The sequence below is a fragment of the Acomys russatus genome, chromosome 5, assembly GCF_903995435.1.
Source record: "Acomys russatus chromosome 5, mAcoRus1.1, whole genome shotgun sequence".
In the NCBI taxonomy this organism is placed as follows: Eukaryota; Metazoa; Chordata; class Mammalia; order Rodentia; family Muridae; genus Acomys; species Acomys russatus.
In genome coordinates, this window is record NC_067141.1 from 814,771 (window position 1) to 842,723 (window position 27,953).

The 27,953-nt window shown below is 38.0% G+C and overlaps 1 protein-coding gene across 1 annotated transcript in view; it reads left to right on the forward strand.

Annotated features, from left to right (window-relative positions):
• The window catches only part of LOC127189924 (phospholipid-transporting ATPase ABCA3-like), a 98,262-nt gene that overhangs the window by 55,836 nt on the left and 14,473 nt on the right, over positions 1–27,953 (forward strand). The window contains exons 18-23 of the mRNA XM_051146981.1: positions 2,145–2,442; positions 10,888–11,140; positions 11,279–11,483; positions 16,247–16,469; positions 22,780–22,938; positions 24,685–24,863. Of these exons, the coding sequence (XP_051002938.1) occupies positions 2,145–2,442; positions 10,888–11,140; positions 11,279–11,483; positions 16,247–16,469; positions 22,780–22,938; positions 24,685–24,863 (1,317 nt within the window). The remainder of the gene's footprint in view (positions 1–2,144; positions 2,443–10,887; positions 11,141–11,278; positions 11,484–16,246; positions 16,470–22,779; positions 22,939–24,684; positions 24,864–27,953) is intronic.

The following is a 27,953-nucleotide window of genomic DNA, read 5'->3' on the forward strand; positions in this document are numbered from 1 at the left end:
GTTGGTGGTCTCAGGGATGAGTACCTTTGATAGGGAGCTGTTTTTTATACTGCCTTCTCAGACTCTGCCTTCCTTTATCTTTATTTGTTTGATCTCTGCCACCTAGATTCTATGGTTTTATAAGGCTCCTCTGGCTGCTTGATCTCCTGTGAGGGATTCACCACACAGTGGATTTGTGATTTGGATGTCAGATGCTGTGTGACTTCTGTTTTGTTAATCTTTTGCTTTGTAGGCAGGCCACTCTGCTTTGGCGCACTGATCCATCCAGCAGTCTGACCTTCCCTTTCTCCTTACTGGTTGCAGCCTGCCACTGAGACAAGGTGCTGGGCCACTCTATGTCACCCACTGACACCGCTCACAGTCCCTTGCAGCCCCTGTTGCCCCACGGCTGATCTCACGGATATCCCTGTCAATTATCTCTGAGGGTGTTTTGTTCCCCGCAGCTGGCCTACTTCAGCTAATACCACTGGTGTCGCTGGAGCCACAGCCGCCACACCTGTCACTGTCGCTGCCGCCGCCTCGGATGGTCTGCTTCCCTGGGTGTCCGTGCTTTTTCCCGTGTTTAGGGGTGAACAAGATTGTCTGTGGTTTGTTCCTTGCACACTATGGTTTCTCCCACTGTAGTGTGGCAGGGAGCTTGGTGTTCCTGTTTAAGAAATTAAGTCCAATTTTCAGACTTGATTTATTTGGCTTCTAAACAGGGTCCACAGCATTCGCTGCCATCTTGGAATCTGCTCATAAGGTTTTAATTTTAGGTCCCAGAGCTGTTAGTTTATTCGGAGCTGAAGAAGAGTGCTGGTACAAATTACTACAATCACTATTCACATTCACAAAGGGCAATTCAATCTGGGTGTGGCTGGGTTACAGAATCCCTGTGTATAATCCCTATGCTGCCCCACTGACTAATATTTGTGTTGTTGCTTTCCTGATTTATCTTCCTTACAAAATGTGTGTGTGTGTGTAGCAGAGATTCTTAGATAATGGGTTTATTTGTCCACGTTTCTTCGTAGCACTTCTTATGATTGCCCCATGATTGTATGAGTGTCTAGAATTTTGTAATTTCCAGCTGTCATTTACTGGATGATTGTCTTTGGTTAGGCTGAGTTAACATGGATGAGGTTATTTCAGGGAGCTGGATATAGCCAAGTGTGCATGCACCGTGTTTGACATGAGATGCTCTGCCTTGTCACCTACTCTCCGTGCTCTGTCTTTCTTCCTTGTGTGCAAACATAGATAAACAGTGGGGCATTTCTATTGTTCTGATTTTCTTCAGTTTTTGAGGGCAAGGTCAGAGCTGGTAGGTCAGTCTAGAAAAGCTGATCACTGGGTTAAAACACTTTTTTTTCTCATTCTAGAAATATAGGTAAGACCAATCTCCTAAAAGTAGATGTTGCCTTCTTCCTGTCGTGAGCATTATGGGAGAGAAAGGATCTTCCTCCATAGCTTATTTACCTAATTTCAGTTAAAGATAGCACCAGCATGGTTTCTTTTATTCAGAACACACTGGCTGAATAGGAATATTTTACCAGTTTGAATCATGGGATATTTAAGTGTTGAGGAAAATACAATAGTTATATTTTAAAATTGCAATATGCTTAATATGTTCTTCTTTGACTCTTAGATACCTTTTCTAAAGAAGGAACTATTTAAAACAAAGGGCTTTGTTATTTAACTGAAAAACAAACCCATAAGCAACTACAGGTTGTCCCCCTAAGTTCACAAAATAGACAAAATTGTATACTCTTGTATGTTATCAAAGAGGTTATTGAAAATATATTGCACACTGCAACTTCAAACTAAATTCTTTTGTTCCCTGACATCCTGTAACCCTGTAGACCACAGAGACTAAAAGCTGGCCATAGACACTTGATGTGAAATGTAATGCTGAAAGACGGTGTTTAACATAAAAGAATGGGTGTGGTGTTCTGCAAAGAGTCATTGTCAATGACAATTCCCTTTTGGGGACATTCCCAACAGTGAAGTTAGGTGCCACACTTTAATGCCTTCAGAGGACACACTGCACCTGGTCTACCAGCTGTGTTCTTCCTCCTGCACATCTGTCATCACCCAGCTGAAGACATTTGTGCTGATGCCTTCCATCAAGGTCTGTGACCCCTGTAACGCCACCTTCTCTCCTCTTGCAGTGGGCTCTTTACACCCAGCAGTTCAGAGCCATGTTCATCAAAAGGGTAATGTTCTCTTGGCGCAACTGGAAACTCCTGCTGCTGCAGTTGCTGGCACTCCTGGGTCTCATGTATCTTCTGATGAAAGGCATAAGCTTTCCGGCACCTGAAAAGCTTCCCAGGAAGATGGACTTGGAGCAGTACGGCCAGACCATCGTGCCCTTCTCCATTTCTGGAGATCCTGATTTGACTCATAATCTCACTGAAAACCTTGAATTCATGTTGAAGGCCAAAAACCAAAAAATTCATGAAGTGCAAGGTAAGTATCTTGCGAACAGAGAAAGAGTGACAATGGATGAAGAGCTACTTATACTAATTGGAAAGGAAGCTCTTTGTTCCTCTCCTCTCTCCTTCTCTCCTTTCTTGTCCTCCTCTTCCCTCATTTCTCTCTCCCCCTCCTTTCTTTTATTTTGAAATCAATTGTACAAAGCCATCTAGTCAGAGAAAAGAACCAACCTTCAAGGCCATTATTATCCTTGCCAATGGAGGTGGGGAGGGTCATCTGCCAAAATGAGTAGCGAAGATGAGATTTTTAGGGAAATTAAAATATGTAGAAATATCAGGAAACTGGAAAGGGGATATTCAAAGAAGACTTTCAGCTTTGTGCCTTCTAAGTCTAGAAAGTATTTCCCTTTGTAGATGCAGCCCACAAAAGCTAAGAGAATAGCTATTTCCCATTAAAGATCCAAAATTCCTGAATATGCAAATTGAACATTGTCAGGATAAAGGAGAAAATAAATAATGAAAGATTTTAAAACTTTACTTTCAATAATGAGCATATCAGCAGACAGCATTTCAACAATAAATGGAGTATTTAACCAACATTGTAGATAAGAGACTACAGACCTGTCCAGTCAAGTACAATATAATTTATATTTTTGTCAAGTGTGCAAAGATTACTATTCAAGATATATTATATGTGATATGGTTTAAAATAAGTCTTAATACAATTTAACAACTGAAGCACCAAGAAATACCTTTTAAGATCTTGATAGAATAAAATTGGATATCAGTAACAACAAGAAAATCATAAAACTCATGCACATAGTATAAATAACACACTCTTAAGGGACTATTGGGTCAAATAATTCATAAAGTAAATAAAAGATCCAAATAAAAATAATAATATATCAAAATTTATCAGATGTAGTGAAAAATGATAAGAGAAAAATTTTAATAGAGAAAAGCTATTGATATACCTAACCTTACATTTAAAAAAGATATTTTTCTAACCTTACATTTTAAGAAACTAGATGAACAAAATAAGCCTCTTCTATCAAAGAGAAAAAAGAAAATAGATACTGAGCAAAGAGAAACAACAGGAAAAGGCTAACAAAGCCAAAGCCTGCTTCTTAGAAAAGTCACAATTTGAGACATTTTTAGATATGTTGAAACAGAAAAAGAAGGGCTCAATAGCTCAATGAGAAAGAGCATTACTTCTGATTTTAAAGAAATAAAGATTACAAAGAGAGTCTATAGTAACCTGTATAGCAAACAAAATAAGATACTCTAAATGAAATACGTAAAACATCAGGAATCCACATGCTACCAGTTTCAACCGTAACAATTATGAAAGCTCAGTAGGTCTGTGACTGATAAGAAGATTAAGCTGGTAATAAAAATCTGCCCATTAAAAAGCAATCCAAGACCAGAAATCTTTATCTGCCTCTGGTAAAAATAAAAGACTCCTGCGTACCACCCCTCCTCAAAACAAAACAAAACAAACACAACTGAAAATGAGAGAATAGTTCCAAACAAATCATACAAGGCCAGAATTTCTTCAATACTCAGGCCAGGCATACATGTTACAAAGAAATAAAAGTGTGGACTGACATCCCCCACGAGTGCCGGTGCAAAATTCCTAGCAAAATACTTGCAAACAACTTAATGGCCCATTTAATAGGATTATACCCCATAATCGATCAGGCAGGACTTCATTCTTGGAGTTAAAGGTTAACATGATCCATAATGAGAAAAGACTAGAAATCTTTCCCCAGATTAGAAATATGACAGAAATAGCAGGGATTTAAAAAATTCTATTTATATGAAACTTTAAGTTCTAGGTAGAAATTTAGGCAAGAAATAGAAATAAAAAGACTCCCAGCTGGGGGATATGGAAGTAAACCTGTTCCTGTTCAGGCATGATCCTATATGCAGAAACCTATGAACAGCACACAAGTGCATGCACATGCTTTGTTGGAGCTAATAAGTGAATATGCCAATACTGAGTTGTTCGTTCTCTTGGTGTTTAGTTTTTGCTTTTAGTTCTTTGTGGAATTTAGAAATTATTTACTTGCCAGATGAATAGTTGACAAAGATGTTCTCCTGTTCTGTAGATAGTTTCTCCACTCAGTCAACACCCCCTTGGCAGTTTAGATTGTCCCTACTTCTATAAGATCCCAACTGCCAAGCATTGCCTTTATTTTCTGAGTAACCGCAGTTCTACTCAGAAAATCATTACCTATACCCACATCTAAAGTATTTTTCCTCTTCTTTCCCCCAGGAGTTTCAGAATTTTATTATTGTGGTCTAATGTTAAGATCTTTGATCCATTTAGGAGTTAATTTTTATGCAGGATGAAAATAAGGATTTAGTTTCCTTCTCCTACATGGAGATGCTCTGTTCATATAATATCATTTGCTGAATGGGCTTTCTTTTCTCTATTTTCTTTTCTCTGATTTTCTTTTGTGAAAATCAGGTGGCTGTAGCTGAATGGTTTTACATGTAGAACTTGTATAACATTGATCTTCATGTTTGTTTTTATGTTGGTACCATGCCTTTATTTTTTTTCCCATAGCTTTGTAATGCACCTTGTAATTAGCTATGGTGACACCTCCAGATTATTATTATTTTTTCTTTTTGCTCAATATTGCTTTGGCTATTTGAGATCTTTTGTGCTTCCAAAAGATTTTTAAAAATATGTTTTTGTGAAGAATGACATTGGAATTTTGCTGAGGACTTTAGTGAATCTAGATTGCTTTGGTAAGGCAGCCATTTTTACAATATTGGTCGTTCCAAGCCATGACCAAGGAAAATCGTGATGCATAATATTTTTCAGTTGAAAATATCTGGAATCACTTAGAAGATGAGAACATGGGCACACCTGGGAGATATTATTTAGCCTTTGTGTATTCACCTGAGGAGTTGTGTTAAATTAACTGAGGCACAAAGGCTCATACTGAAAGTACATGGCACCATTTTCTGGGCCTGGACCTTCCACTGTGTAAAAAGGAGAAGGGGTAGCCTAGCACCAGCCTTCATAGCTCTTCTGCCTGGTTGTGGATGTGACATCAGCAGCTGGTTCTGCTTTGAACTCCCCTAAGTTAATTTTCTCAGGGTGCTTAGCACAGCAGCAGGGCATAAACAAGGCAGGGTGTTTCTATCCAGTAGTGCTTTCTGCAAGTTTTCTGGTGTGTGTTTTAGTTTTCCTTGTAAAGGTCTTTCTTTTCCTTGGTTAAATTAACGACATGGTATTCTGCAGGCAGTTGTGAAGGGAATATCTCGCAGGTCTCTTTCTTGGTTTGTTTGAAAATGGCATTTAGGAAGGCTACAATTTTTGGTTCTTTTAGTTCAATGTTAACTTTGTATTTTCCCACTTTGCTAAGTACTTTTCAGCTCTAATAGTTTTCTGTCAAGGTCATTATTGTCTTTTATAAAACCAGATGACCTGCAAATAAGGATACTTTGACCTATTCTTTTCCTGTCTATATTTCTTTTATTTGTCTGTCTTATTGTTCTAGGTACGACTTCCAGGGCTATATTGAACAAGAATGAAGAACATTAACACCCTGGTCTCATTCCTCATTTTAGCAAAAATGCTTTGGGCATTTGCCCACACAATGTTGCCAATATGTCTGTTTGTCCTGGTTAGTTTTTTCTCAACTTGGCACAAGTTAGAGAAACCTGGAAGAGGGAATACCAATTGAGCAAGTGCCTCCATATGACTACCCTGTGGCCAAGTCTGGGGAGATTTTCTTGATTAATGATTGATGCAATGGGCACAGCTCACTGTAGGTGGTCCTGAGTTGTATGAGAAAGAATGCCAAGAAAACCATGAGGAGAAAACCATTAAGTAGTGTCCCTCCATGGTCTCTGCTTCAGTTCCTGCCTCTAGGTTCCTGCCATCAATTCCTGCCCGAATTCTCTCAGTAATGCAGTGTGACCTGAGAATTATAAGCTGAAATAAACCCTTTCCTCCACAAGTTGCTTTTGATCATGATGTTTTATCACAACAATAGAGACCTTAATTAAGACACTGTTGTATGTAGCATTCATTATGTCTAGAGATGTACCATCAACTCCTAATTTCCACAGGTCTTTTATCATGAGGGGTGTTGGAACCTTTTCTGCATCTATTAGCTTGGTCATGTGAGTTTTTTCTTTTTTGGTCCTAGAATAGACTTATATGAGCTATTACATTTATTTATCTCTGTTGAAGCATCTCCACATTTCTGGAATAAATACAACTCTATTATTGGTTTGTTTTTTTTAATGTGTTCCTGTATTTGTTTTTGCAAGTATTTTAGTGTGATTTTTTGCAACTATGTAGGGAGACTGGTCTACAATCTTCTTTTGTTACTATTGAACCTTATCTAGTTTTGTTATCGGGGTAATGCTGGCTTTGTAAAAAAAATAGGTTAGTAGTGTTCTTCCTTTGGATGGAGTGTTCTGTCTTTTCCTATTCTCATTTTCTTAACTGTGGTTCTAATTTCCTTGTTCTTTCCCCCATTTGCTCCTTGGTCATGTTTATCACTCTCTTCAGTTCAAAGAGTTTTTTTTTTCCAGTATCCTATGTAGGGTCAAGTTAGTGGTTACAAACTCATTTAGCCTGCTTTTATCATGGGATGGTTTTCTTTTGATATTTATGATCTTTCAGATCTTGAAATACATTATTCCATGCCTTTCTGGTTTTTAAAGGTTCCGAGGAGCAGCAGCCATCACTCTAATGACCTGCCTTTATAACTTGGTGTTTCTATCTTGCAGTTTTTAGTATTTAGTGTTTTAAATATGACATAGGCAGGTTTTTCCCAGTCTTGTCCATTTGATGTTTTATGAGTCTTGTACTTAAAGGTATTTCTATTTCTCTTGATTTAGTAAATTTTCTGCTTTAGTTGCATAAAAATGTTTTCTATTCCTTTTGGTATGAATTCTTCTCCTTTTTCTCAGCCCACAATTTGTAGGTTTGATCTTTCCATGGTGTCCCAGTGATCACACATGTTCTGTTTCTACATTAGAAACTTACCTCTTTAACTGCATGTATCCATTCTTCTACCCTTTCCTCATACCCTCATATTCTGTCCTTACTGGGTTCTGCTCTTTTGTTAAGGTGTTTTATTAGCTTTGTATTGTATTAAGTGTTTTATTTCCAGAATTTCATTTTGGTTTTTCATCAGCATTCCCTATTCTATTTTATATCTTCTGTTGGAATCCTTATATTAGCTCTTTATTCATATTTGCTTATTTCTTAGAATATATGTAGAATCATATTTAACTCTTTGTCTGGGGTTAATTTAGTTAATTAACCTAAATCTATCTGCTTTGGTGCCATTATTCTGGTATTGATAATTTGGAGGAGATAAATTATCTTAGTTTCCCATGATCATTATTTTTTCCATTGAGACTTGAACATAAAAAGTTTGATCACTGTTTGCTGCTGTTTTTAACCATCATTTTAAATTTAATTTTTATTTAAGTTTGTTCTTTGACAAACTTATACATGTAATAATAATAATGCATATTGACTATTCCAATCCCATCCTTCTGTACCTCTACACTGCCCCAGTGTACTACCTTTTTCCTTGCAAATCTCTTTTTCATGTTCATGTCTAATTAGTGTGTGTGCAAGAGAAAGAAAGAGAGACAGACAGATGGACAGACACAGATACAGAAATACAGACACACACACATGGAGAGAGAGAGAGAGAGAGAGAGAGAGAGAGAGAGAGAGAGAGAGAGAGAGAGAGAGAGAGAAGCTCTTCTTCTACTCTGGGTGATCTTTTTCATTTTCTAAGCCCTTTAGTTTCAAGCAGTCCTACTTTTTGATTAGTAGTTTTATTTTCTGTGCTCCTGGAGTTCTTTCTAGAATATCTCTACCTGGGCCTGTGTGTTTAAAGCATCTGTTACTTTATTCTCTAGCAGTTTGGAAGGGTTGTGTCGTATGAAGTCCTTAATCCATTTAGAGTTGAGTTTTGTGCAAGGTGAAAGGTAATCCTATGATCTTACTCTCCAGCATGTTGACACCCAGGATTCCCACACCATTTTTTGAACATGCTGCTTTTTCTTTACTATATACTTTTAGCTTCTTTGTCAAAATTCATATGGCCATAGTTGTGGAAACTGTTATCTGACTCTCCTATTCCATTCAGCTGATGTATGTGTCTGATTTTTGAGTTAGTTCCATGCTGTTCTTACTACTATGGTTTTGTAGTATAACTTAGAATAAGGTGTAGTAATATCTACCACAATATTCTTTTTTATTTTTATTTTTTACAATATTCTTTTTGTTCAGGATTGCTTTGGTTATCCTTGGTCTTTTGTACTTCCATAGAAAATTTAAGACTATTTTTTCCATAACTGGGAAGATGACTCTTGAATTTTTATTGGAATTACACTGGGATTGTAGATTGCTTTTGGTAAGATGTCCATTTTCACAGACTAATTCTTCTGATCCATAAATATGGGAGGTCTTATCTTCTTTAATTTGTTTTTTCAATATCTTAAAGTTTTAATTGTAGCTACCCTTCGTTTTTTTAGTTAGGTTTATTTCTATGTATTTATTTATGTGACTATTATGAATGAGACTTCATGATATCTTTTCAGTTTTCTTCATCATTGACATATAAAAAGACTAATCAGTTTTGCTGTTTGTTAATTTTGTATTATACTACTTTGAAGTGTTTATTAGCTCATAAATATTTAGTTGACTCTTTAGGGCCTCAAATATATAGTATCATTCCATCCTCAAAAAGGGATACAGTGAATTTTCCTCCTTTTATTTATTTTATTTGTTTCTCTTGTTGTTCTATTAAAACTTCAAGCATTATATTGACTATGAATGGAGAAAGTACACAGCTTTGTCTTGCACCTGACCTTAGTGGGAATGCTTTGAGGTTTTCTCTATCTAGCACTATATTGCCTATAGGTTGTTGTATATATCCCTCATTATGTTCAGGTATGCTCCCTTCATCCATTTCCATGACTTATAAAATGATGTCGGATTTTGTAAGAGGCTTTTTTCTTTCATCCAGTGATACAATCATGATTTCTGTAGTTGTGTCTATCTGTGGTGAATTTGATTATGTATGTATGGAGCAAGCTAACTTGATCATGAAGAATGAGCTTTCTGATGTAATCTTGAATCCAGATTGGCAGCATTTTGTTGATAATTTTTGCAACTATGCTCATCAGAGAGCTTGGCCTGTAATTTTATTTCTTTTTGTTGTGTCTTTATTTGGGTTTTGTGTCAAGGTAACAATGGATTCATAAAAGCAATTTGCAAGCCTTATTTCCTTTTCTATCTAATGGAATAATTTGAGTAGTATTGGTTGCAGCTCTCTGGAAGTGTGGTAGAATTCTGCAGTGAACTGATCTGGTCCTGATTTTTTTATTTAAAAGAGTTTTAGTTTACTACTTTCTCACTGCTTGTTATGAATATGTTTAAATTGTTTACTTCATCTTATTTAACTTTGGCAAGTTTCATGTGTCTTGAATTTTTTTTTTTTAATTTTCCAATGAGAGAAACATGAATTTTTAAGCTAAGTTCATCTGATTTTCTGAATTTCTTTGTACTTGTTAAAATGTCTCTTTTTCATTTATAAATTTATTATTTCTTCTTTTTCTTTCTTTCTTTTTGGATAATTTGGCTAATGGTTCTCCTCCTTCTTGTACTCTTCCTCCATTTCCTTCTCTTTTTTCTATCAATTATGTATCTAAAAATTAGTTTTAGTTTGGGGGCCATTTCCAGTAGCCACTGGTCATAGTTTTACAAGTCTGGTGTAAATATAAACCTTATATATAGGAACTTCTCTTTTACATCTTGAAATTTTATTTTGAGTCTGTTTGGGCAGATTTGTAATTCTTAATTTGTGTTTTCTTGGATTCATGGAGTCTTTGAATGTTCTTAGAAATTTATAGCTTTTTGTTTAACTATTTGATGCACTTTATAGCATCCTGACCTGTTCTCCTTTATCTTTCTACAAAGATAGGACAAGAAGAGTGTACAGATAGCTGAACTTAACTCTCCAATTTTTATCCTCTTAAATTTTCACAGTTCCAAATAACTCTCTGTTCCTTCATATAGACTTATCTTATGTTTTTATTTAGCCATAACAGTCTCTGATTTTCTTTGAGATAACTTGTAAAGTCTAGAAGTAGGAGTACATTTTTGTGTGTGGAAATGAAAGGTTTTGAGTACATTTCTGTGTGTGGAAATGGAAGGTTTTGAGAGTGAGTAAGAAAATTGAGAGTATTAATATCACTAGCCTATATGTTTTTCGTGGAATTGAGCTAAAAGACATAGGAACTGTCGTGTTAAGTAATGACGTTCTTAAAGGGAGTGACCAAGATGTACTGAGACTTCTTCGAAGCACCTGAGAGTGAAAATATATCAGACAAGTAAAACTTTTGTGTTATCTCCCTCTAAAGCCTGTATTCAGTGGCCTTCATTGCTGCTGACCCCATGGCCACTCTTGTCTCCTCACTCCAGGTGACGTGCAGGACTACTTACTGAAGAATAAAGACTGCATCTACTCATGCGTCATTGCCTTGTCCCTTGATGTGACCAGAGACAGAAAGACATTCACCTTTTGGTTCAACAATGAGGCATACCACTCTCCATCATTGTCCTTATCAGTATTAGACAACATTATTTTTATGTCTCTCTCTGACCGTGATGCCACCATTACTGTCACCAACAAGCCCCAGCCTCTGCGTTTCAGAGAGAGCAAGGATGATGAAAGGTATGTGTGCTTTTGTTAAACCGAGATACTTTAAACTGACCTTTTCTTCCTGTCTCACCATGCCTGTAATAAAACGCTATTGTTAGCCATCAGTGTTGTTATTATGCCACTGTGTGTCCTTCATTTATCCTTCTGTAGGAGTATATCAGGGATCCAGATAGTCTTTAACTTGCTCTTCGGGATGAGCATTTTCACCAGTGGCTTTTGCCTTATGACAGTGATGGAGAGAGTTAGTAAATCAAAGCACATCCAGTTTGTCAGTGGGATCTACACCTTTAATTTTTGGCTCTCTGCACTGCTGTGGGATCTCATCATCTACTTCATTGCCTGTGTCCTCCTACTGGTGAGTGTTCCATGTAGCGCCTTGAGGGCTGCTCTCATGCACCATAGAGAGTTTCTTCTTGTCTGACATTTGCTAAAATAAAAATCTCTCCAGAGAAGATTTTCAAAAATTAATTATTTCTCTGGCTAATCAAGTTAGAGACTCTGTTGTGGAACATTTTGCAGAAGTAAAAAACAAAAACAAAACATATTTTTCTTATATTTCTTTTAACTAAAACTTTCTCTGCAAAAACAGCTAACTTCTGACATACTTAACCAGCAATCTGTACTTCTTTCAAAGCTGCTTTCTGTTTGGAAAGACATGTCACAACAGACTAGTGACATACTAACAAACACTACAGATATTTTCTGCTTCTCACTACATCCCCATATCCTCATGTGTTATAAATGTGGGTTATGCAAGAAGTACTTGTACTGAGATTTGAACCTTTTCTCTAGAAAAATTTAAATTATGTCATGAACCATTGCGTGTGTGTGTGTGTGTGTGTGTGTGTGTGTGTGTGTGTGTGTGTGCGCCCGCACACTTATATTTGTAAACCATTTGCTTTGAAGACTAAATGGATGTTGAGTACATAGTCTTCAATAAACACGACTAGGAGAAACATTTTGGTCTGTTTACATTTGTTACTTTCTCTTGCTTTTCCCTATCTGGTTCTCTTATGGTCCCTTAAAGGGGTAAAAGAGCTTCCATAGTCAAAGTTAAAGAAAACCCATTAGTTTCTCTGTATAGTGATTGAACTCTAATGCGCCATGGGTATTTTGCATCTTTTCTATTTGATATTATGTATGTTTTATATTTCTATGGGTGTATAGAGTAGTGTATAAAGATGTATGGGTATATAATTCCCAAATTTTTTTTCTATGAACTTGTTGAAAATCTGGTCTATGCAATTGACCTGGGATTCATCTCCATATGCATCTGTATCTGTGTATTCCTTTTGGGTGTCCACTTAATTTTTATATATTCTTAGCATATATGGTCTATTTCTAGTCTTTCTTTTATAGTCCTGATATTTTTTCCTACTTGGTCCATTCTACTTGTAAGGCTTACCCCTGAGTTTTCTAGTTGGGGTATTGAGTTTTTCAATTCCAATTTCATTTCAGCTTCTCCCCAATATTTGTATCTCTTTACTGAATTCAGTTTTAAACCTCGGATTGTGCTCATCGTTTCATTCAGTCATATTCTTAGGAATCAATCAGGTATTTACTTCTATTCTCTTTAATATTGTTGGGATGTTTAGTCCTGTCTTCTTTAAACTCCTTAAGTCTTTGAAGTTTATGGTTGCCCTTTAAGTTCTGTGTCCTGGGATTCACCTAGGTAATTCTCATCGAAGAGCATTTCTTTCTTTCTTTTCTCTTTCTTTCTTTCTTTTTTTTTTTTTTTAAGAGCATTTCTATTGGATTGGAGGATTTGGGGAGAGATGGACTGTCTTGGCCTTTCAGATTATTTGTGGTTGTTTGTTTGTTTGTTTGTTTGTTTTTTGCAGTGAGACTTGAGAATGTGAACTTCTTTGGTTGGCTGCATGTCTGATGCAAGATTCTAAGCTGCCTTAAGATAGTCTGACATTTGGGCTGAGTGGCCAAGGGAAGGCCTGAGGGATGGGGATAGCACAAGTAGGTGAGGCTTGAGGGAACCACTGGCTGGCTGGGCTAGGCACAGATGTGGGACATAGTGCAAGTAGTCTGGGGTCCTGAGGACTCACAAGACTAGATTGCTGCAGGAGATTCATGACCATAGCCAAACCTGAGGATTGAGAATGACCGAACTGACCAGACAAATCATCTGGACAAGATGTGCAAGCCAGACCAGGTAGGGATATTAGATAGGATATGGGTAGGCAAGGGTTCATGGAACTCTATAGACTGAATACGGGATGTGCAACCTGAGCAAGGGCTGGAGGTCAGATGGGCATGGACAGCTATGGTGCAAGTGGGCTGATCAGGCTAGACAAGTGCAAAGCAAGTAGAGCCAGGGCCAAGCCTGTGGGCTGGGGACCGCACAGGTATGACTGGTCAACTTTAGTCCTCATATTTAAAATATGATTTGACAGTAGTATGATCTTGGTATTAATTTGTTTTTCAGGCTGACAACCTCAGCCTTACATTTAGCATAAATATCTATATAGTTGTATTTATATTATCATACTGTTGTGTTTTATGTTCCTCTAATTTTTATTCTGTTCCCTACTCAGTATATGCTAAACCTTATTTTCATGTCTGCCCTACAGAAGAATATGCATGTGTGATTAACTATTGTCACTTGAGCTATTGCTGCTCCTTTTCTCTGATAGTTCCTAGACCTTAAAACCTCAGTTTAATAGTCAAGACCTGTCAGTGTTTTGCTCTGTGATCAAACATTTTAATTTCTCATATTTAAGTTTTGTAAGAGAGAATCACTGGATGATAAGTCAGCATTCACTTGGACTCATCTTCTCACATTCCTTAACTCCATGCACATGCTCAATGCTTCTTTTTTCTAGGTCATCCACAGACCTCACACTATAGTGTTTCCTCTGCCATTGAGCATTTCTTTGCATGGTTTCTGTTGGCAGCTTATCCATTTTATGAACCTTGTTTTCTCACATGTGTGTTATTTTGATATTAAATTTTTGGCTGTTTTTTGAAATGTAAATTATTTTGTGAAATTCTTCATCTGTCAGCAGATGCTTCTGTCTCTGTTATTAACTGTGTAAATTTACACACCATAGCCGTGCCTGCTCAAGGCAGAGCTTGTTATTCTAGGAAGTGAACATAGTGTGCACTATAGTGTCAGATAGGTGTGGTCAGCACACCCCTCCCCTCTTTATCAGTCGTTTGTGTTGGGCTCATTCCAGCTCCTCTCTTCTAGTAATTTATGAAATATCTAACAAGTTATGCTCTAGGGTGACCACCTTGTCTCCCCACTTTTCTATCTAACCACATTCATTATCTAAATAACTGCGTCAAATACGTATGTTTTATGTTTTCTATGAAAAATATCTAGATCCCTTTGAGGTAGTTATGTGTTTCTACTTTTACATCTTTCTTCCAGATGTTGGTCATTTGATCTTTTGGCATTCCTTCTAATTCTTCACTGAGCAACACAGTGGAATGAAATGACTACAGAGTGGTTCTCCTCGTCCGCTCCGCTGGTGTAGGGTTACTCTCCTTCATCCAGTCAGAAGCTGTGTTACCAGCACTGTGGTCCTTAGCCTTGGCAAGGGCTGCCCTTTCCTTCCTTCCCCAGAAAGCATCTCGAGGAACTTTCCCTCAGATTCTCTATCTTCCTACCAATTCTTCATTCTGTCTATTTCATAAGTCATTTTTAAGGATTGAAATCTCAGATTATTTCTTTCATACTTTTGTTGACTAGGAAGTAATGGAAAATCTATTTAAATAACTTACCATATTTAGAGAAATTAAGATGTTTTAAAAACTAGCAAAACCCCAAACCCTGAAGTAGAAAATATAGTTTTATTAACTCTGAGATTTGAGAATCAAAAAACAAACAAACAAACAAACAAACAAACAAAAAAAAAACCACACAAAAAAAACCTCCTAAAAAACAAAAAACAAAAGCCCTGACTATAAGAAATGAAGAAACCAAATATCAGGTAACACATATAGAATCTGTAATTACAACTTTTTAAAAAGGAAAACTCCAAGATGAATTGATTTATTTTAAAAATCTGTCTAATGCTCAGGGAACAACTGCTATCAATTATAAACCAACATCTCCAAGAGACTGATGAAAATAATTTTAAATTTATTTTTGAAGCAAGCTTAACACTGGCTTATAGAGCTTGATAATGATAATAAATTTTAAACTAACATAATTAAGTTGGCCAACATAACTATGGAATTATGTTAATAATGGTGAATGGTAGATCCCTTAGTATTACAACACAGAGTACTGATGCTTTAGTGTTACATCTTAACAAAAGGAAGCCAATAAAGAGGGAAAGGAAATAAAGAAAGTTTTTCTACAAAGTAGACTGGGCTGTAAAAACACAGAGATATTGAGAGTAGGGCCTACATGGAGTTGGGAGTAAAATAAGGAATATAATTTGATTCTATAGAAAGAGAATGAAATGAAAGCATTCTACATCAGGGTGAAAGTAGAAAGGTAAGTATGGTGGCCACACTTCATGGTGAGAAAGTCGCTCATCAACAAAGTGATTTAGTTGATGGAGGGTCAGTTCACCAAAGGAACTTTTCTTTCTTCACTAAATTTTTAGGCTTTCATGTTAGGTTCTGTGGTCAGAATCTGAACTACTACCCAAAGACTCAATTTGAGACTTTCTTCATTTGTTGGTATACCTATTTGGGGGCTATGGAATCTTTAGGGGATGTGGTCCACTTAGCAGAAATGGAACAATTGGGACAAGTTTCTAACATTATCAGCTCAGCCCTTACTTCTATCAGCTCCTTACCTCTTTGTCAAACAAGAAACAAGGAGCTTCTCCCTAAAGTTCCTGTAAGCTGTCAGTCAGTGACATGAAACAAAGCAACACAGAAAGTAGCTAATATGCCAGGCACGGTGGTGCAAGCCTTTAATCCAAGCACTGAGGGAGACAGAGGCAGGCAAACCACTGTGAGTTCGAGGCCAGCCTGGTGTACAAAGTGAGTCCAGGACAGCCAAAGCTACACAGAAAAACCCTGTCTCAAGAGAGAGAGAGAGAGAGAAAGAGAGAGAGAGAGAGAGAGAGAGAGAGAGAGAGAGAGAGAGAGAGAGAAAAGAAACTAATACGCATCATTTGCTTTGTGTTTTCATGCCCATGTCAGCTGGTGTTCTTAATCAGTGATATAGATATATTGCTGAAGGAATACCGCTTCCTGGACACAATGTTCATCCTCATGTTGTTTGGCTGGTCTGTCATCCCCTTCATCTACCTCCTAAGCTTCTGGTACAACACTAGCACCAATGCCTACATCAAGATCTTTGTATTCAACCACTGTTTAGGATTTATGAGTATAATTATGGATATTGTGGTAAACATCATACCAGGTAAGGAATTTACTAAGTTTCTTCCTTTCAGGGGGTTCTTATAAACAAACAAAAATGGCTTTGAGGAAAAGCAACATTACAAAGTCCTTTCATTCTGATTTCTGAGGACACATTTGTTAAGAAACTTTGTTGGACGCCTCTAATATTATAACACTATAGTGAATGCGGTGAAAAACATGGTGAGCCACTAATGTCACTAAACTGACCATTCTATTAAGACCTTGCTTCCTTGGGTCTCCTCTTTTGATCACAACCTTCACGGAAGATTGACTGGAGTAGTGATGATCACAGACAGGGACACTTGAGACCGAAGACTAGTGCCACTCCTTCACCAAAGCACACTGTAAATATTAATGTTTCAAGTTCTTCAGCAATGGGTTGCAAAAACCTGGGGGGGGGGTGGGGGGGTGGGAAGAGGCTTCTACCAAACGTTCCAACATCGAGTTTTGTCTTCCCCCTGGAATCTTTGGCTATCTGAGACTACTTAACATTTATCATAATTTTCCAAGGGGTACAAATAAAGCCAGATGAAAAAAATGTTCTCTAGTTTGTAGAAGTTATTCCCCAGTCTCATGCCCCAAATTAATCACATTGCTACTAATTAGCCTTTACTTCCTATTTCTGTAACAAATTACCACCAATGTATAATTTGTGTTGATTTAAACAACCTCCTAGAATACCTAAGAGTCCTGAATAAACACAACTACTTGTTACATGGCATAGCCAAATCTACCAGAAACCCCGAAAGTTACTAAGCCAGCACAGCTGTTTGACACAGTTGCAGCAAAGCTGAGCTGAACACTGTTCACTGTCATTCTGCCACTCAGGTTTAGTTTTTGGTCTCTGCATGTTACTTTCTTAGAAACTTTCTTCATTATGGTTCATTTCATGTCTTTTCCCAAGAAAATTATGCCTGAGTCTTTTTATGAAAGTCCTAAACTTACTATCCATTCTGGTTTTAGGGAAATAACTTTATCTAGCCTTCTGTGGAAGTCCTCCTTATAACCTAGAGATCATGACAAGCACAGATAAGCACCGAGATGCTAGGTATTTCTTTATGAGGCCATTACTCTAGGAATCTTCTTGGAGTATCTGCTCCTAATCAAACTCTAACAGCATAATCAGAACAGGGTAAACTAAGAGATAGTTGACAAACTACAAGAAGCCAGGAGAGTTGGTAACAGATTCAAGGCCTATTTTTCAAATACATGTAGAGCTCTCTGAAAATGTAGCTTAAAGATGGGGGATTATATAAGATATGCCCCTGAAGAAAGAAATAGAAGTCAGTAAATAAGATAGATCAGCTAAAATAGTCTTTTTCTACTTAATAGCAAAGGTGATAAAAAGAAAAGAATGAAAGGAGGTAAATACTAGTATTTGTTATTCATAAAAAGATTGGTTCCCATATTTTCTGTTTGCCTGGAGTGCTTTAAAATGTAAATTCGGCCAGCCTAAAAGCAAGCTATCATATAATAAATGTGTTTGCTTTGGCAGAAACATTCTTTATATCCTTTGAATTAGAGTTATGGGGCTGATAAAAAAAATAAAATCTGTATTATTTGTATTTTCTAATTGCGACTTAACTTGTAACTCGGACATGTAATGAGAAATAAAACATATGTCCAGGGACAAAATGATATAATCTGTACTTCTTGGATCATCTTAGCCTGTCTTTGTTCTGTGAGATGTGTATAAATAAAGAAGCAACCTGATTGCTAGTCAGTCAAAGCTGCAACATGCTCTGACCAACATGCTTGACTCACTCCTCCCTCACCAGCTTCTTGTCTCCTCTCGGGAGCCCTGTCATCTGCTGGGTCTGGCCCCTGACAGTTACCTCCCCACCCTAGGCAGGCATGTGTGCCATAAAACTGTCTGAAACTTAGGAATCAGGTGTTGAAGAAGCCATTCAATAGAAACTGATTTGAGATGCTTTCTATTCGTCTTTGTTAGGAACATCATTGCTGTTTCTTATCATTTCATTTTTACAGCTTTGCTAAACAGGAGCATTATAGAGAATAGAACTATCTACATAATTGGAAAAGCAACAAGAATACAAAATACTCCTCAGTCACCATAAAGTACTGTACCTCTTACAAACATGTACCTCTTACATGTTTTCCTAAAATGAGAGTATTCAGCAGTAACTCTGGGCAGTTGTAGGATCATCTCCTCTCATGAACCTTTAGAGATTTTCAGAAGTTCCACATGAAAATTAAAGAACCAATCAAGGTGCAGTGAATGACTTCATAACGCTCAATCCTAACGAGAATATCTGTATCACACTTCCTCCTCTTGGGGACCATCCCGGAAGAGTGGACAGGAAGACTGTAAGAGCCAGAGGCCATGGATGACTACAAGGAAAGTCTTTTCTGGACACATCAGGGCAGCTGCACAGCAGTTGAGACAGCATGTACAGGAGTTGAGCTAACTCAAGCCAGATAAAATCCCACCTAGTGGCAGTTGACAGCTACAGGGAAAGAAAGTGTCAGTTTTTAAAGGGAGTGGGCCCTAGTGGATTGACTGTCCTCTAGTGAAGACCACACATCTGAGAGTATGTAGGCAGTACAAACTGTGTGAAGGGTTACAATATGAGAGAGAGAGAGAGAGAGAGAGAGAGAGAGAGAGAGAGAGAGAGAGAGAGAGAGAGAAGGAGAGAGAGAGAGAGAGAGAGAGAGAGAGAGAGAGAGAGAGAGAGAGGGAGAGAGAGAGATCTAATGCACATTGGTTGTGCACATGCTTTCTTCTCCCCACTTCCACTGAGCCCCTTTGGACACTTCCTTTGGACACTTTCTCACGCTCAGCCAGAGTCAGCTCTGATGGTTTCCATGTCACTTCTATCTCACTGGGAAGGAAAGGGGAGATGGATTTGGGAGAAGTGGGGGATGTAAATATGATCAAATAGACTGTACAGAATTTTCAAAGAATTAAAAATGAGGAAAAAAAAAGAGTCATAGAAATGCCTAAATGACTCCATGAAGGGATTGGTTAGAAACTGTATTTACCTTTTTAATACTTTGAAAACTCTACCATAAAATGGAGGTAGTGAAAAGTATTGGGGACATTTAGCTAAGAACTTTATTCCTTGAAATTTAGCTGCATATCTAGCACCAAATGTCATCTCGTCTTCACAGAATCATTATGAAAGTAAAGTGGGAACATCAGCACTGACTGGCTAAGTGCAAGAAAGTGTCCAAGGGAGGCATTTTGGAAGAGTAAGGGGTTCAGTGGAAGTGGGGAGAAGGAAGTAGGTGCACAGCCAATGTGCATTAGATACAAGTATAAAATATACTGAAACCGTTGTCTTGTGTAGTTAATAAAATATGACCATATACAGAGAAGATCACAAGGATTCAAAAGAAAACTCTTATAGCTAGGTTCAATACAATTTCAGGCTAAAAAATTAATGCATGATCTTTTCTAGTTCCATCCATTTGTCTGCAAATTTCAAGATATCCTTGTTTTTAATAGCTGAGTAGTATTCCATTATACCAACCAAGGACAATGCATGCAGTAAACCTAGAACCCCTGCTCCTATATAGCCAATGGACAGCTCATTCTCCATGGTTGTGGGGAGGAACAGGGACTGACTCAGACATGAACTCTGGTGCCCCCAACTTGATCACTTCCCCTTGGTGGGGAGGCCCAGTGGCACTCAGAGGAAGAGTAAGCAGGCTACCAGGATGAGATCTGATAGACTGTGATCATATGGTGGGGGAGAATTTCCCCTTCTGTCAGAGGTCTAGGGAAGGGGAGTAGGGCAGAAGAGGGAAGGAGTGTGGGAATGGGAAGATACAAGTGAGGGGATAACAATCAAATTGCAATATGAATAAATAATATTTTTAAAAAGGAAAAAAGTATTGCCAGATTTCAAAAAAAGGTTAATGCATCAGCTTATTTCTCTTCATCTGCAACAAACATCTAAAATGAGCTTGAAGAAGTTTAATGTGTTATAGGATCTAAAGAAAATATCCCCCAAATTTCTAACTAAGGAGGCAAAAGACTTGTGGACTAAAAATTGCAAAACAGTACTGCAAGCAAAGCAAGTCAAAAGGCTATCATATTATAGATCCTATGATCCTATGAATCAACAATGCTAAGACCCTACACAAACTGACAGATGAACCCAGCGTGATTCCTAGAAAGATTCTGACAGCACTGGGTTTCACAGAAATGAGAAAAGCACATGTCCGACTTTGTGGAATTTCAGTGGAATGAAGGTGGGCCTCTCACAAGTTCTGATGTCAAAATTTACTCTTTATTATACAGTGCTTAAAGTGGTATGGCACTGGTAAAATGCTAGATGTATAGAATGTGTATGGATAATGTAATGAATGCATCAGAAAGCCCAGATATAGGGTCTCTTGATTTTCAACAAGATTCCAAGATCATCCAATGAGGAACAGAGCCTTTGGTAAGTTGTTCCAAGAAGAATGAGCATCTACACCCAGAAGAGTAAACTTGACCCTTGCATTCCACAATGGACAGAAGTGAGCGCAGTGGTCTACATGTCAGAGCTGAAATGTAAAGCTAGTAGAAGAAATCAGGACCAGATCTCTCTGAACTTGGCAAAGGAGTCAGATGTGACACCAAATGTATGAGCTCTAAAAGTAAAATATGTGAATAAACCATCACCAAAGGGAAGCACCTAGTGCGTCAAATGACATACGGGAAAGGACAGCAAACCATATCAAAACAAACATTTCCAATGTATACATTTTATAATGACCTATCATAATCTAGCCTATAGCAAATACAATGGTCTTTTACCCATTATCAATAAAAAGGCAGCTATCCCCCAGCAAAATGTGGGGAGGGCTTTAAATAGAAATTTCTCAGGGAAGATAGACAAAAGCCAGCCAAATGAAGAGATGTTCAGCATCCCCAGAGACTAAGAAATGAACTTTAAAGCAACAATGGAATGCCAAAGGGTGGCACAATTCTTCACATGAACCACGGCACCACCTCTAGTAGATTCTTGAACTTTGCAAGTACAGGGGACGGGGGGTCTTGTGTAGCAATTCCATGCCAAGCCATTGTGCACAAGAAGACCATACTGCTGTGGTTGGTACACAGTGTGATTTATTGGTTTTCTGCTCTGATTAATCAGCACTTCAGCCACAGAAAGTAACATGCTTACTGGAAAATAGATCATTTAAAACCCATGCCTTCCCATCACAATTTTGTCAATTTTCATCTTGCTCTACACCCCATTATGTCAGCTTTTAGCACCTTGTCTCCCAAGGAGTCACTTTAGTCTTTAGAAGAAGATATTTACATGCTCTGTGACAAATGCCAAGCCACCAACCTTTAACATTATCCTGAAAGCCTTGGCATCTCTCAAGTGAGCAGTCAATGTCCCACACTACTTTTAGCTTCAAGGCTACATGTACTAACAGCAATTATCGTCTTCTTTATAGTGTGCTTGCCTTGACGTCAACCATTGAAAAAGCTGTGCATGACATAAGGACCCATTTCATCCCTTGTCATTTGTTCTTCTCAACCAGTAACAACCTTTGTTCTTATAAATATGTAAGATAAATGTATATGGTTAACAAAATGCATCAGAATAAAATGCCATAATGAAACATATTCTTTTGTATAATTAATATGTATTTTGCCCAGAATTAGCACTTTATTTTTATTCCCAGGAGTCTGAACTTGTACTTTAAACCCAAAAGTATAAATTCAGAACATTAACCATTCTGTGTGTTTCCTTCATCCTTGCACATGCACTTACTTACCAGCTGTTATGCTCTGTTACTCTTTAGAGAAATCTGAGCTTTACATTTGTTCCTTCAAAGATATATTCCCTTTCAACTGATCGATCACATCTTATCCATTCTTCACCATTGAGTCTTAGACTAAACTTCCTTTAATTGGTTAAGTAGTTTTTGAGAGAGAGTCTAGTGTTGTGGTGTAGGTTGGCCTATAACTTTACTATGTAGCTCAACCTGCTCTCAAACTCAAGATCCTCCTGTCTCAGCTACTGAGTTCTAGGATTACAAGTACATACCACCATGCCTGATGCAACTTTGCTTCTTCATGGGTCACACAGGAAAGGAGGTACAAGAAGTGACAACCATAGCACCTCTGTTCCCTCTCATAACAAGTTGTACCCACATCAACTTTTCTTGAAGAACTCTCCGAAGCTGTAATCATTGAAATAAATTGTGTTCTAGTATATCAAGGGTAGACTAGCTAATGGCAATTCTTTGAGAATAATAATTCTCAGTTCAATTTGATCAACTTGAGATATCCTCTGCAGAGTTTATTTTGTATAAAGCATGCTAATATTATCTTTAAATTTCAGACATTAAGACCAGTACTAAGAACCTCATACTTAATTCACTGCTGGTGTTACCCATTTATAACTTTGGCATGAGCATCTACAAGTACCATAACATCCAAGAGATGAAGAAAATATGTTCTTCAGGACATTTTAGTGCCTATGAAGATTGCAATGAGGAAAGTAAGTACCTGATGTTCTCCAAGACTCATCAATCGTCAATGATCATCAATAACGATCATAAGTGATCGGCCTTCAGTATCCCTGTGTATCTGTACAACTCAAGCTATTTGTCATTGTCCTGTTTTTGAAAAAACAGGCTGTACCTTGTACACATGAGCTCAGGAGCCCATGGTGGCCAAAAGAGGGCATCAGATCTCACGGAGCTCGAGTCACAAGTGTTTGTGTATCACTCAACATGGGTACAGAAAACTTAACTCTGGTCCAGTGGAAGAGCAGCCCAGTGCCCTTTCCCACCTAGCCAGCTCTCCATCCTGGTGATGCATTTATTTCTTGCTGTTTATGATTTTGTTTTCTGTCTTTGAGTTTGATAGCTTGATCATCAAGCACTTTGGTCAACTCCTGGTTTGCGTTTGGTGCCCGTGCTTCCAGAGATGAGGATGTTGGCTACCTGCCTGGGGCGTGGGAGTTTTCACACAAGTTACTTAGCTACATTTCTGAGCCCCCTTCTTCCTTTCTACCCTCTCTAAATGTTCCTGCAGGCAGGTTTCATCCCTTGATGATGAGCCATACAACTCCTCTAGACAGCCATCCTGCTTTTTCTTATCTTTTCAATTTGTTCTTTTGAAGGGGAGGTTTTGAGTAATCTGTCTTCTTTACTTTGATTAAGCTTGCTGTTAAAATCTGTTGAGTTACAGATGGTTGTGAACTTCCATGTGGGTTCTGGAAACTGAATCCAGGTCCCTTGCAAGAGCAGAAAGTGCTCTTAACTGCTGAACCATCTCTCTCTTACCAATCTTCTGCTTTATGTCCATTGGAAGTGTCAATTTAGGGGTCTTGTAATCCTTGTGTAAATATTTGTAAACTCTTTGGTGTTTGCACATTTGCTGAGGCCAACCCCCCTTTTTTTTAAAGAACTAGAAAGGGGTCTCTGAGTGGGACATGCTTTCACTGTCTGTGTAGCCTATAATTCTGGTGGAGCCAGCTAGTGATGTCCCTCAGCTGGTAGACTTTCCCTTCTGGTTCGTTGGGCCCCTTGGTTACTGGTTGTGCTCTGAATTTAAGTGTAGCCACTGTTTTTTTCCTTTATCTAGCAAAAGAACTTGGTATAGAATATAATTAGCATAAAGTGCCACTGATCTGGCTGGACCAAGGGATTTTTTTTTCTCATACTGTAGTAGATTCTTTGAGATCACTCCAGGTAAGCACTTCCCACCTCTTCTGGGAGTGAGAGAACACCTAAGCTGGTGGACTCTGTTGGCTGGTAGTATACTATTTTTGGCAGGGGGATTTCTCTTGCAATAAGATGCTTCTCTGGGTTTTATTTTGCTTGCTTACTTTCTTTTCATTTGACCCTCTGCGTGGTCTGACATTCAGTTTTCCTGATAGTGTCCCCAGTAATTGAGAAAAGATTCCCCCCAAAATACCCTTAGAATAATAAGGAAACTGGCTGGCTGCTCTTCACATTCTCTTTCCCTTTTGTGTGCTGCTGTGGCATCTCTTGGCAAGTGGACTGAGACACATTCCCCAGAAGTGCATTTCTCTTAATCTACCAATATGGGTTTTTATTCAGGTGTATGGGGCACACAGGTGACTCATTTTTATTTTCATAATTTGTGGGTTGTACCAAAGCATATCTGCTAATAGTTGACAATTGATTTGTCTGCTAGGGGGAATGAAAGTAGGGGTCCTACTCAAGCATCTTGGTGATATCTCCTGCTGTAAATGTCCTTTTGTTTTTCTCATCAGATATTAAACTTCCTATATATAGTATGGACCAAAAAGCAATTGGAAGGCATGTGACTGCCATGGCCGCCTCAGGAATGATATATCTCCTCCTCCTTGTCTTTCTGGATACTATTTCATGGAATCTAAAAATCTTTGTATATCGCTATATTTTCTTTGGTATCTTCAGGATATTTCATAAGGTAAGTGGCAGAATACAGACCTTAGAGACAACTCGATTTAAACATTTTTTATTGAAAAAATTTTATACAATATATTCTGATCATTTTCTCTTGCAACTCCTCTCAGATGGCCCCACCCACCAAACTCCATGCTCTTTCTTTCTCTTTCTCCTTACAAAACAAACAGCCAAACCCAAAAAAAGAAAAAAAAGAAAAGAAAAGAAAAACCCACAAACACATAGACACACTATTACACATAGACACACATGAACAAAAATCATAAAATCACAAAATCAGAAACTATATTATACAAACAAAAAGCCAGTAAAACAAAATATGCCCAAACAAAGCAATAGGAGAACAAAAAAAAATCTACAAAAATAACAGTGAGTTTATTTTGTGTGGTACATCTACTGCAGGGTGTGAGACCTGCCCTTAAGTGTAGTTTATATAGCTTGTGAGACTCCATTTAAAGAAAACTTATTTTTCCTTTTCAAGTGGATGTCAGTTGGAGACAGCTTCCTAGTTAGGGATGGGAGGGAGAAGGTGTCCACTTCTGCCTTTCAGTGCCAGCATAGTGCCTGACTTAGAACTATGCAGGTCCTGTGCATGCTATCTCAGTCTTCCTCAGTTCATGTGAGTGTCCATCCTGTTGTATCTAGAAGGCCTTGTTTTTCCTTGGTGTCATCCATCCCCTCTGGCTCTTATAATCTTCCTATCTCCTATTCTGTATAGCTGTCTGCCTTAGTGTTCTGCTGCTGAGAAGAGACATCATGACCACAGAAACTCTTTTTAAGTTATTTTTATTATAATTTATTTACGTTACACCTCAATTGTAATCCCCTCGTTCTTATCCACCCTCCTTCCTCCCTATGCCCCTTCCCTAGATCTCTGACCACTGGGGTCTTCCTCCCCAATGGTTTGACCGTAGCCTATCCGGTCTCATCTGCATATCCTGCATCCCCTTCCTCTGTGTTACCGCAGGGCCTCTCATCCAAGGGCCAGCAATCAAATCTCAGGCACCAGAGTTCATGTCAGAGGCAGCCCCCCCCCTCTCTCCTTACTTTCTCCATGTGGAGAATGAGCTGTCCATCTGCTAAATCTGACCCAGGGGTTAGAAATAACTCTTAAAATGAAAAGCATGTATGTATACATGCTTAACTCCATTACTGGATATATGGGGTTTATCATCACTATGGTTAAAACACCTGATGGAACAACTTGAGGAAAGATTTGTCTGCTCATGGCACCAGAGGCTTCACTCAACACCATGTGCTTGGGTGGAGCATCCGGGCAGTAGGTGTGTTCAGGAGATGTTCACCCCATGCTGAAATGAAATACAGAGTGAGGAAAAAAGGGGGAGCACAGGCTACGAGGGAGGGACATGATATTCCCAATGACCTACTTCTGCCAGCTCAGTCCTACCTCTTGGTTCCCAAATAATGTGACCCTCTGGTGGAGTCAAGGAGTGGGATAGCTGGGTCTTGAGGAAGCCCTATTCCCATTTTTCTGAGAAAGCGCCAGATAGCTTTCCAAAGTGGTTGTACTAGTTTGCATTCCCACTAGCAATGAAGGAGTGTTCCTCTCTCTCCACATCCTCGCCAACACGTGGTGTCATTTGAGTTTTTGATCTTAGCCATTCTGATAGGTGTAAGCTGATCCATTTTCTTATGAGGCCATAAGAACATACATGAAGACTAATACCTAAAATGATTTTTAAAAAGGAAGATTGAAGATATGTCATAATAAAGATGCAAAAATCCTTGACAAAAATGGTAGCATCTTTAATTCATGACCTGCCCAGGTTTATTCCAGAAATGCAAAGACAGTGTAATGATCTAAAATCAAATAATCACATTAATAAAATTTTTTAAATGAGAAAAAATTATTATATTGAGTTCTGAAAAATCATGCTGTAAAATTCATTATAAAATTTCTAGATAAGTTGGAAATATAATAAAAGAGCAGTTATAAATATACAAAAATGGACAGAAAATACCTTGATAGACTCTTGGAAGTTTCCCTCTAATAGCAAAAGAATACAAATGTCTGCTTTCACATTTTTGTTTTTTTCTTCAAGACAAGATTTTCTCTGTGTAGCTCTGACTATCCTGGACTCACTTTGTAGACCAGGCTGGCCTCAAACTCACAGAGATCAGCCTGCCTCGATCTCCCAAGTGCTGGGATTAAAGGGGTGTGCCACCATGCCTGGCTTTGCTTTCATCTTTTTCATGCAGCTATTTTCTGCTGATCATAGCCAATGTAATAAGACAGGGAAAAAAGATCATAAGCATAAAGTCTGGGATAAAGAGATGTAAAATTCATTATAGATCACAGTATTATATGTGATTTAAAGAGGTCTATAGACAAGTATTAACATTACTAAATGAAAAGTCAGTATAAATGAGTCAGCCATGTATTGAGATACTATCCACGAAAAGTAAAATAGAAAAAAAACCCACATAAACAGCACAGAAATAAAAAAAAATTATAAATAGGAAGAAAGCTAACTAATAATATAGAAAACTTTTACACAGAAAGTTTCAAACAATTTAGAAGACTAAAAGAGAATTATGCAAATGTAACAATATACCGTGTTCATGCTAGGAAAGCTGATAATTATAAGATGACTCTTCCTCCTCAGGTTGATTGAAATGGATGATGTAATCTCAGTCACATATCACAGCCAAGTGCATGTGTGTTCAAGTTCTGGGCACTTGCTGATCAAAAGACTCTAAATTATGTAAGTGTGGAAAAAGTAAAGGGCCTCAAATGACTAAGGACATCTTGAGACAGAACAAAAGGAGAATTAGATCAGCATTTCTTTAAAATAAACTCCAGCTGGGTGTGGTGGCACACACCTGTAATCCCAGAGCTCGAGGAGGCAGAGGCAGGTGGATCTCTATGAGTTCCAGGCCAGCCTGGTCTACAAAGTGAGTCCAGGACAGCCAAGGCTACACAGAGAAACTCTGTCCCAAAGAAACAAATAAAATAAACTCTCAGGCAATAGTTCTCATCTATGGGTAGTGGCCCATTCAGATTAATTTTTAATAATGAAAAAATCCTAATATCAGATATTTACATTGTGATTCATAACAGTAGCAAATATAC